We start from the raw sequence: 10,919 nt of genomic DNA on the forward strand, positions 1-10,919 counted from the left end.
GGTGACATTTGGTGAGGGGCAGGGGGGTTGCTAAGTTGGTAACCCCAGAGACAGATTGGTGGAATTTATTTGTGTTAGTCAGAGCCTTGTCCCAAAATATCAACGTATGTATCTCAGCTGATTTAGCTTATTATGATCCTGTAGAGCACATTTTTAAAAATCTGCCCCCAGTCAGCAGTTCCTACAGCCACACCACACCTCACCAGAATTCTAGATTTACCTGCAGCATATTCTCTGATTAAACAATGGATGTATAAGGACCTCTCTGAAATAACTCTTTTGTGTGGTACTGAGCTTGCTCATTGTTAAACTGCAAACTTGCCCTGTTTATTATTGATTGTTGCTGGTTTTCTGGACATTTATCTATTTGCTGAGTAGGATTTGATATACGTATTGCCTCCGATTGGTTTCTGGACTTCTGTATTGACCCTGATACCTTGATTACATTTTTCCCCTGGTGATTCCTCTCTTTGCTTCATCAAACCTACTTGATCTAGACTTGAATCACAGACCTTTTTCATCACAACAGCAGTTAAAATGTTGGATTCATTGCGGGTTGTCTAAGTTTTGCAGCCTACAATTTTGGTGAAATGGCTGATAGCTTAAGTTTCATGAGGGATGCTTCCGTAACATATTCAGTAAAATCATCAGTTATAGGGCAATTTGTCGATTCAGGGTTTGTTGATGACAGGAAAGAATTATGAGGGTATGACTCATAATTATAAATTATTATTATAAACAATGATGCTCATCCTCAAACGTGCAATTAATTTAATGCAAACTAATAAAATCAACACTAAAAACCTGGATTATATCTTTGTTTTTTCAAGAAGCAAACTATATTAATTACTTTATTTTATACTGAATATTTAATGTTACTCTGCCAGCATTAGTAAAATATCAGCATGCATTACGAGGCAAAAAAGTGTTCTGTAATTATGCATAAATAAAATGTGTCTGTTTCAGTGAATATGCCCCCACTTCTGCCTTGAAATTATGCTCCCCGTGTTCAGATGTGTTCACAACTTTTCACAACCCCTGCTGACAAACAGCGGTACAGATTTCATTGACACAATTGCAGTAACGCCTCCACGACACTAGAGGGCTTCAGCATTAAAACAGTAAAGTCCACTTGCGTAAGGGACTGGGAAATTATTTTCTCTTGACGACGGTAATTTTTTTGTCAGTGACTCAGTGAATATAGGAGGAGTAAAGATGGCGGACAACGGCGGCTCAGACCCTGTGAATAATAATAATAACAACAAGAATACCGCTCCGGAGGGCACTATAATCAGGGTCACGGTAAAAACCCCAAAGGATAAGGAGGAAATTGCGATCTCGGAGGATGCTTCTGTCACACAGGTCTATTATTTGAGTCACATTTTATTCCGTTAATTGCGTATGCATTGCTACTTTGCCCCCCCCCACCGCCTGGTCGTGTGAACCCTAGCTAGCTAACGATGGCGGGCTGCGGTGTGGTTGAGCAATTTTACATTACGTGAAATTCACAGTCAGAGAAACACATGGCGGAGAGAGCGATATAAGACGTTTAGACGGCATCTGCGTTGGCATGTCGCTAAGCGGTGTCTGCCGAATTGTGTCGGTGTAATTTCTAAGTGATGGCGATCGCACCTCAGTCATGTGCAATCAAATGCGCAATCGATCGCAGACAAATGTAGGAAAGTGGTGTATTTCGGCTGTTGACTAAAAGCTGCGTCTAGGTCGTTGTACAAACCACTTCTACCGATAATAGACTATCCTTCTGGAAGGTACTTTGCTGTTGTGTACAGTCCCCGTCAGACTCGCCGGGTGAATGTTCTGGAAAAGGCACTGGTAGACGGCCGGTGATCGCCCAGGTCCGCTGGTAACGCACGGCCTGCCGGAGTCTACAGATCATGCTTGTCACTGCGGTTGAAATTACCCACAGGAGGTATTTTCTGTCAGCTCCGCAATGTTAACCCTGCTGATAATACTAGTTCTAATTTGAATGGCCATTTAAGGGTGTTATGGTAATATAAGTTTTTTCCCCACATACATGAACTAGCTGTATTGAACAAGCATGAAGGCAATAAATCAAATCCGATGCGAGAAGCCGGCTAGTTGACTATTTCAGCGGAAGCTAGCGTTTAATTCGGGCGACTTTAATCAGACATGGGGTTTGGTCATTATGCGGAATGGAGATGCAGTGTCTAATTTTTTTTATTAGTACTTAATTAGATTGTTGCTTGGCTAACGTTGTAATCATATTTATGATTTGTGATGAGTTTGTATGCTGAATTCAAATATCTCTGTTCAGAAAACTGCTGTATTGTAGCTGTAAATAGTGTAATTCAAGTATACTACTCTGTAGAATTTCTGGATAACAATTTTATTCATATAAATGAAGGTATCTGGTTATGTACCCTCCAGTTGTCATGGTAACTAAACTGGATCCATCAAAATATCCGCCAGGTCAGCCTGCTTATGTTTGACATTTTAAATTTTTAAAATGAAAGTGAATGTATAGTCGTTATGAAAATGCTATGTGTAAGCATTTGACATTTTCAAATGACATTTGCTTGCAGGATAAAAGCTTTAAATCAAGAATCCCGGCTAGTATTAAAGTTCATGTGCATCATCTTTGGATTGTTTTGCAAAGGTGAAATAGCTCTGAGGTTGTTGATGTCTCTTGCTTTTGTGCCGTTATCAGAGAAATGAGTTTTCAAAAACCTGGATGTGCGACAGTCGATCATCTAGCTTAAAATATTTTTTTTGCTCTTCGCATTCATCCAATTCTGAGATCATGGTAATCTCACCTGCCATGACATTCAGGCTGATTTCCAAAATCCGTCATGTATGTCCCGTTCCAGTCGGTTGTGGAATTGTGGACATGGTGTTTATGGTGTGTCCCTTTGAGCTCTTTATTTCTTTATATGCTGCAGGATTTAAAAATTTTTTTTGCATTCCATTCAAGGAATAATTTGTTGTTCTGTCGTTTCTCTTGCAAATTTGTATTTGTGATTCTTAATTATTGCGTATGAGGGTGCGGATTTGTACCAATAAAACTTGTCTGAAGGTGAGGATATTTTATGTGTGAGGTTTTTTTTTTTTCTCCCCTGAGTATTTTAGGTGTCTATCCTGCTATGTTTGAGCTCTCTTTGGAGAGTGTACATTGTGGCGTAAAAACAGGGATGCTAAATTGCAAAAATATTTACTGTAATATACTGAACTACAAAACATCACTTGTCACTGAGAACTGTAATCATTTCAAATTACTGCAGAAGGTTGTGTAATTGACATTGTTTTTGACAACTCTTATAGACTATTGTTTTTCTTTCACCAGTAAAATCCACGAATCGGTTTAAGTTTTGATGTAGTAAAGATAATAAAGAACCTGCTTAAATTCCTTTTAACTTTAGGGGTATTTGTGTATACATATAGCATAATATTTTTCTATTGAACAGCAAACTGTATTTTTAAGCAAGGTGCATTTCAAAGAAATTTTGTTTCATTTATGTTAATCATGTTTTTTAATGTTTGTAAAGTTCCCATCCTTTGATGTTCAGGTTCTTACATGCATCTGGATTTTGCATGTCTTATTCTAATGTTTTCGTCTTGTTTCTCTTTACTGCACAGTTCAAGGAGGAGATCTCAAGAAGGTTTAAGGCCAAGCAGGACCAACTAGTGCTGATCTTTGCGGGGAAAATTCTCAAGGACGGGGACACGCTGAACCAACATGGAATCAAAGATGGCCTGACAGTGCACCTGGTCATCAAGACTGCACACAAGTAAGGCCTTAGATCTCTAGGAAAGTGTCCTCCGTACTGACACTGTTTCGGCTCAGATTATCACGTAAAGGATTTGTTAAAAATAGTTTGATTTTGATGTAAACTTCAAATTTTGGGCCTCCAGGTCTGCAGATGGCGCCAGCTCGCAGACTTCAGCCGCCTCGAGTTCAAACAGCCCACAGACGAGCAGCAATAGCGCTTCCCCCACTAGCACCAGCCCGGCAGTCAGCTCCTCATCAACTGGACCCAATGGCAGCGCCACCACACCTGTTCCCCCACAGCCAGCCAGTGTACTGAGTAAGTCAATCCTAATGGGTGGGTAGAGACCTGGAGTCCTACTGGTGTTGGTAAATGGTGCTACAGAGCTGGAAACCTGAAGGTGGGACCCCTGTGAAGCACTCATCCTCGATATGGTCTGGATTCTATCAGATACACCCTAGAACATGGGACAGAAAAGAGGTGGGGCCTGAATTTGACCTGTTGCTCTGTCTCATGCTTCTGATTGGACAAGCAGAAGCTGTTGTTACTGCTTAATGTACGTTTGGGAGCACTGCTGGCGCCCCCTAATGGTAGGTTTATTGTGTTCCCAGCCGGCTTCGGGGATCTGTCAAGCTTGAGCTCCCTGGGCATGGGCTCGGCCAACTTCATGGAGCTGCAGCAGCAGATGCAGAGGCAGCTCATGTCCAACCCCGAGATGCTGTCGCAGATCATGGAGAACCCGCTGGTGCAGAGCATGATGTCCAACCCGGACCTGATGCGGCAGATGATTGTGGCGAACCCGCAGATGCAGCAGCTGATGGAGCGCAACCCAGAAATCTCACACATGCTCAACAACCCTGAGCTCATGAGACAGGTGAGGTAATGGCTGGTTACATCTGGAGATCTTCTGAATCACGGTCTCCATCCATCCATCCATCCATCCATTGATCCTCCTGATGGGTATCGTAAGTTTATAGGGATTACAGTGTTAATCTCAAAACCTCACTAGTTAAATATCTATTCTGGTTCAGTACCTTCAGACCAGTGATTTGAGTTGACGGCTGGCAGCCTGTTAACCAGCTTCTTAACCAACACGGCCCATTTAACACCACGGCAGACCATGGAGCTAGCGAGGAACCCGGCCATGATGCAGGAGATGATGCGCAACCAGGACCGGGCGCTCAGCAACCTGGAGAGCATCCCTGGAGGCTACAACGCCCTGCGCAGGATGTACACCGACATCCAGGAGCCCATGTTCAGCGCCGCCCGCGAGCAGGTGCTCACGCCCGTCCTGTGCTGAGCCCTGACTAGAGAATTGGGGGGGCAGTTGACCTGTAGCGGGCTGTGATCCCGCAAACACCCGGCACTCACACAAAGCAGCACATGATTCCTCTTTTGCTTGCAGTAACCAGGCATCTGTTAAATGGGTTTATAAGTAATTCCTCAGCATTGTCCATTACTATATGATGATAATTGGAAACCACGTTTCTTGTCAGTTTGGAAACAACCCCTTCTCTGCCTTGGGAGGCAACACTGAGGGCTTGGGGGGGCAGCCGTCCAGGACAGAAAACCGAGAACCTCTCCCCAACCCCTGGGGGCCTCCTGGGACGACAGCTTCCTCAAGCGGGGGCGGCACGGGCGCCCCGACGCCGTCCTCGACCGGGACCACCCCAACTGTGTCAAACCCCCTGGGCATCAATGCCGGCAGTCTCGGCAACGGTACGCCCAGCTCCGAGCCCCGAAACACAGGCGTGCGCCTACTGCTCGGCTCCAGGTCAGGCTGAGGAACGGCCACAGCGCAACTCCTGTGGCTCTGAGTTAGTGTCCTTTTCCTTACCGCACACATGCGGCCTATCAGGGTTTGGGATACAGCGGTATGAGATTTTCACGGCATGATAGCCATCACAGGAAAAAATCACGTTTTCATGGTGTACAGTATTTCACAGTTATAATGATCAGGCAGTTTGTTTCCTTACATACGTAGTTGGAGCCATTCAGCTGCATGACTCCAGGTAGATAGTTAGCAACTATGCTTTTGGGAAAGACTCCCAGTAACAGTGACTTTTAAAGTAATGAAAATGAGAAGATTTTTTGCTTGAATAAACGTATCATAGTTGAAACTTGAAGCGATATTTTCAAAATAAAATGTTTAAAATACGTAAGTAAGCTGTACATATCCCATATGAACAAAAGAAATTAGGATAAAAGTGCAGGATCTTAAAATAAGCTCTTTAGATAATCGTAATAACAAAAACATTTTACTATCGAGCTAAATAGACATAATTGATCGTATAGAACATGTCAATGAGACAATTCTTAATGCACTAAATATACAGTTATCCATAAAACGTATCGCTGTCTAGCTAAATGTTCATTAATAATCGAATAAATCATGTCGATTATACAATCAAGGTAAATGTAAGCATTTTTTATACTTATTAATAACACTCCTTTTAAAAAACATTCATAAACATATTTTATTGATGCAAATGCTTGCTGAAACATCTTTTTTCCTGATCCTACTGATTTGGAGCCATATAAATATGGCTGCAACAAACGCTAAATACGCCAGACATTTTTTTAGTTCAGTGAACAAAAGTATACAAAGTACCATGTCGCTGGATAGCAGTAATTTCAACTGATGGAAAAATCCGGTGCGGGTTTTTGGGATGACCTGTTAATCAGCCAATCCCCAGGACTGGAATGGAACCGCTGCTTTATTATTGGCTGATTGAGAGGTCATCCCAAAAACCCGCACCGGCCCTCCATGGACCAGGTTCCCCACCTCTGATATAAACAAATTTTTCAGATGTGGGGATATTTAGCTAATAGTGTTCATCCAGAAACTGGAAATAGACGACCATAGTCAATTCTGAAATCAAAGAAAGAGTGAACACTTAAAATGACAAAGAAAACCGTTTTTTTTTTCCAGTCAGCAGAAACATTATTCGCAGTTTTCGCTAAGCAATAAAGCCACCGCTGTGGTTTGTTCTTAGACAGGTTTATCATGAAGTGGCAGGGTGAATGGTTTGGGCAGCGCCAGTGTAATGTGGTGCAGGCCTGCTCAGAGATGCATGTGCAGACGTGCGAGGTACAAAATCGGGCAGGTGGATGTCATAGTGACACGCTGGAAGAGATCTGGCGCGACGGCGCCAGTTGCCGATTAGGAAGGACCATGCGCATCTGCAGGTTAGATTCCCTGTTCGCTTGCATTTTTTCCCCAGTAACGGTAATAAGCAAATGTACATGGTATGATATCCATCCATCTTCGCAGCATGGTGTAGCGTGAGAGCAGTACACGGCTACAACCCTGATCAGAGTCACATGAGTATTGATGAACTTTGCTTGTGAATGGAGGGATACATGTATCCCCCGATATTTGTATTCACGTATTCCCCTCCCCCCCAAATAAATAGGCCTTTGTATTTAAATTAAGATGTAAGGTGCCCCCCCCCCCACCCCCCATATCAAACTGTGTCCTACACTGTTGGAAACTGGATGCCCATTGTTTGAAATAGACTCTCATTTAGTTACATTTATGTAGCGGACGTTCAAGGGTTAAGGCCCATGAGTGAAGTCATTCTCAGCCATGGGATTTAAACCAGCAACCATCCCATCAGAGATGGAGTGTCCGAGTCCACAGAGCCACAGCCTGCCCCATGAGCAGAGGGGTGGGGGTGGGGGCAGGGGCACCAGGAACCACAAAGCACCAAAAAAACGTGTCCAAGTCACCTTGGCCCTCACATCTCCTTATGCTCCTCTGCTCTCCTCAGGCATATTCAGCAGCCCCGGCATGCAGAGTCTGTTGCAGCAGATCTCCGACAACCCGCAGCTGATGCAGAACATGCTGTCTGCCCCTTACATGCGCAGTATGATGCAGTCACTGGCACAGAACCCGGACATCGCGTCGCAGGTCTGCGCCCATCGCCGTCTCCGCGGTGCAGTGGTGGAAAATCTGGTCCAGACAAACCATGCAAGATAAAACTGTAAAGCAATATGCTGTGCAGCTATTATGGGATGGGAAACTGAGCCCCTGAAACAGAAAATAATGCCCGTTTGTCTCTGGAGAAGGTATTTCAATGGGGTCTTTCAGTACTGTAGGTCTCCGCATCCTGAATGATGTCAGCTCTTTTTTTCCGGAGCTTTCAAAAGCCTGGAATAATTGGACACGGTTGTACAGCCGGTTAGTGTGTTCTGATTGGGCGGGTTTTCCCCGAATCAGCGTTTGCATCTAAAGACATCTTTGTATTGTTTGAATAATTTCATACTGTGCATATTTTTTTCTTCTCTGCCATTCTCACAGGTGATGATGAACAATCCTCTCTTTGCTGGCAACCCCCAGCTGCAAGAGCAGTTCAGGCTCCAGCTGCCTGTTTTGTTGCAGCAGGTAAGACGCCTGTTGCCACTTGTGGCTGGGGGGGGCGGAGGTGTGAGCGCTTAGCTGCCCAGTCTTCTGTGGAGAGGCTACTCTATACGTTTGGGTTCCGACAAGTCTAATAGTCATGAAAAGTCTTTCGTGTCACAGACATTCAGGGGGGGGACATATGCATTTGCCTCTCAGCGATGTGGAGGCTGGAAACTTTCTGGACCTTGCCTCAGCTCTGTTAGGAATTTTGTGTCTGCGAGACGCTCTCTGTTGAATAGTTGTTCTCATTCGGTCGCTGCCCAGATGCAGAACCCGGAGGCCCTGGCCGTGATGACCAACCCACGCGCCATGCAGGCTCTCCTGCAGATCCAGCAAGGACTGCAGACGCTACAGACCGAGGCCCCGGGGCTCATGCCCAGGTACGTCCATCTGCCCGGCTGGCGTCCAGTGAGCTGAACAGCGCCATCTGCAGGAACACATGGTTTCTTAAGTCTATGATCAGATGATATACTTCTGCACATGAAAAAGGCAACAAAGTGGGAGAGCAGCTGGATTCTTTCCTTCCGCTCATTAGAGTAGCTTATTTACATCTTGTTTATTTAGCATATGCTTTATCAAAGCGTCGTCACCCAGGGGGCCAACATGAAATGTCTCTGCCGTCCCTGGGATTTGAACCACCAACCTTCTGATCACAGCCAATGGCGTCCCAGCCCCCTGAATCTCATGCTACTCCGTTTTGCTATTTGACTATACTATTATATGAAATCACTGTTGATTTATGATCATTGAACAGTTAAGTTAAGATAAAGTTTACTCTCTAATGCACTAGTAAGGACCTAAAGATGTAAAATCCAGTTGTAGCTATTTTCCGATTACTTTTTCGTGCAATTATCTGAACGTTTCACTTGTGTCTGCCGGAATAACCGACAACCATCTCACCCTGTTTCTGCAGCTTGACCCCTGGAGGAATTCCAGCGCCAACTCTGTCCACTGGAGCCATGCCCTCCGATAACTCCGCCCCCACGGGCGGTGGCCCCGCCCCCACCTCTGGGACCAGCTCCGCCCAACAGCAGCTCATGCAGCAGATGTTGCAGATGTTTGCTGGAGGAAGTGGTTCGGTGAGTGAATTGTTAAGAGTGGCGTTTTGTTTTGGGTCGTTTTTGGGTTTTTGCTGGTTGATTTTGTTTATAGTGTGCTGGAGAAACTGTAATGGTCTCAGTACTGATCTGAGATGCTCTTTGCTGATGCTGCCTCTCTCCGTCCGCCCACCGCTCAGAGCCAGACCCCGGAGATTCGTTTCCAGCAGCAGCTGGAGCAGCTTAGCGCCATGGGCTTCATCAACCGCGAGGCCAACCTGCAGGCCCTCATCGCCACAGGGGGCGACATCAACGCTGCCATCGAGAGACTGCTGGGCTCACAGCCCTCCTAAACAACCCGCTGCGGTGTGGGGGTGGGGGGGGGGCCTGGAGCAGTGGAGGGGTGGGGGCAGAGGGACCAGGAACCACAAAAAAGAAAAAAAAACAAATCGGAGAAACCAAAAGCATCCAGTCCAACCCAGCAGTCTCAACTGTGGCATGTATCTTGTACCCATGGCCCCCCCAGCCCCCCCCCCACATCCATCCTGCTTACCCCCAACCTCTGTCCTCCTCCACTGACAGACAGCCTCTGCCATCTGAAATGTGGTGGTACCCCCTCACTACTTGAGGTCCAATCCTCTTATTACCCCCCCCCCCCCCCTTCCTCTCTGTCCTTTCGGGGTTGGGCGGCATTTGTGGGAAAGTGGGGGTGGAGACAGCTGCCTCCACGGCAAATGCCAGCTCCACCCCCCGCATCAAGCAAAGCCTCTTACAATAATATTCTGATTTGCCGGTTTATTCTCACGATGACCAATTGAATTATTTCTTTTTTTTTTTTTTTTTTAAATCATCACATCCATTTGGGTGGTTACAGGGCAGGCAGAACCCTTGAAAGTCCTAAGTGTTAGTTTGCAGAGAGGGTGGGCTTCTTCCACGGGATGTCTTGCTTAATTCCCTCGCCCCATTTCACCTATTTAATCTCTTAAATCCATGCCTACCAAACCTCACACTATTTATTGCAGATGTTTTAAAAGCTTCCCTTCTGCATCCTGAGTAAACATTTCTCACTGATATACGCCTGACAGCCTGTCATTCCTAATCCAATGTGGACGAAGCATCTGGAATCTCACAGGAGATGCCGTACAGGCCTCTCTGCTCTGCTCTTCTTTCTCCCCAAACCCTGCCTTCATCCTTAGGGAATGAAAGGAGCACAAGGCATTTAGTGGGACTCGCAGACAATTTAATCAAGGGGTGAGTGTCAGCGGGCAAAAGGGAATCCTGATTTAGGGAGTGTGGGGTTCTGTGACAAATAAAAAAAATCAGTTTTAAAGCTGAAATCTGTTGATTGATGATGAGTTTCTTTCATTTTAACCTGATCACTATGTATTATTTGAGGTGCTGTAGTGCCTAGAGGTTACCTGTTGTCTATCTCATTTTAACCTTTTAAGACGACAAAATGGCTTTACATTTTGTATGGTGGCACCATACCTTAAATTCTAGGTTGCTCTTGAAATACCAGCTTTGTAGTCGTGGTAACCTTGGTGACAGCTTAAATCTAGGCTTCTTCTGTTACGAGTTCCGATCCATCATCCAATTGAACATGTTGAAACTAACATTTAAAAGTACTGTACTAAAAATAAATAAGGTTGGTCAATATGTCCTCTATGTTGACTGTTGCCCCTCTATTTTCGTTACCTAGCTCTTTTTTTTTTTGTGGTGGATGTGGGTTTG

General features: G+C 45.1%; 1 protein-coding gene across 1 annotated transcript; it reads left to right on the forward strand.

Annotated features, from left to right (window-relative positions):
• Positions 1–1,173: 1,173 nt before the first annotated feature.
• ubqln4 (ubiquilin 4) lies at positions 1,174–10,853 on the forward strand. The gene is made up of 11 exons (XM_023830425.2): positions 1,174–1,362; positions 3,616–3,767; positions 3,892–4,064; positions 4,358–4,620; positions 4,864–5,022; positions 5,243–5,465; positions 7,520–7,659; positions 8,050–8,133; positions 8,416–8,531; positions 9,065–9,230; positions 9,389–10,853. The coding sequence occupies exons 1-11, from the start codon at positions 1,216–1,218 to the stop codon at positions 9,539–9,541; spliced, it is 1,776 nt and encodes a 591-aa protein (XP_023686193.1). The 5' UTR covers positions 1,174–1,215; the 3' UTR covers positions 9,542–10,853.
• The last annotated feature ends 66 nt before the right edge of the window (positions 10,854–10,919 follow it).

This window comes from Paramormyrops kingsleyae, chromosome 23 (genome assembly GCF_048594095.1).
Source record: "Paramormyrops kingsleyae isolate MSU_618 chromosome 23, PKINGS_0.4, whole genome shotgun sequence".
Lineage (NCBI taxonomy): Eukaryota > Metazoa > Chordata > Actinopteri > Osteoglossiformes > Mormyridae > Paramormyrops > Paramormyrops kingsleyae.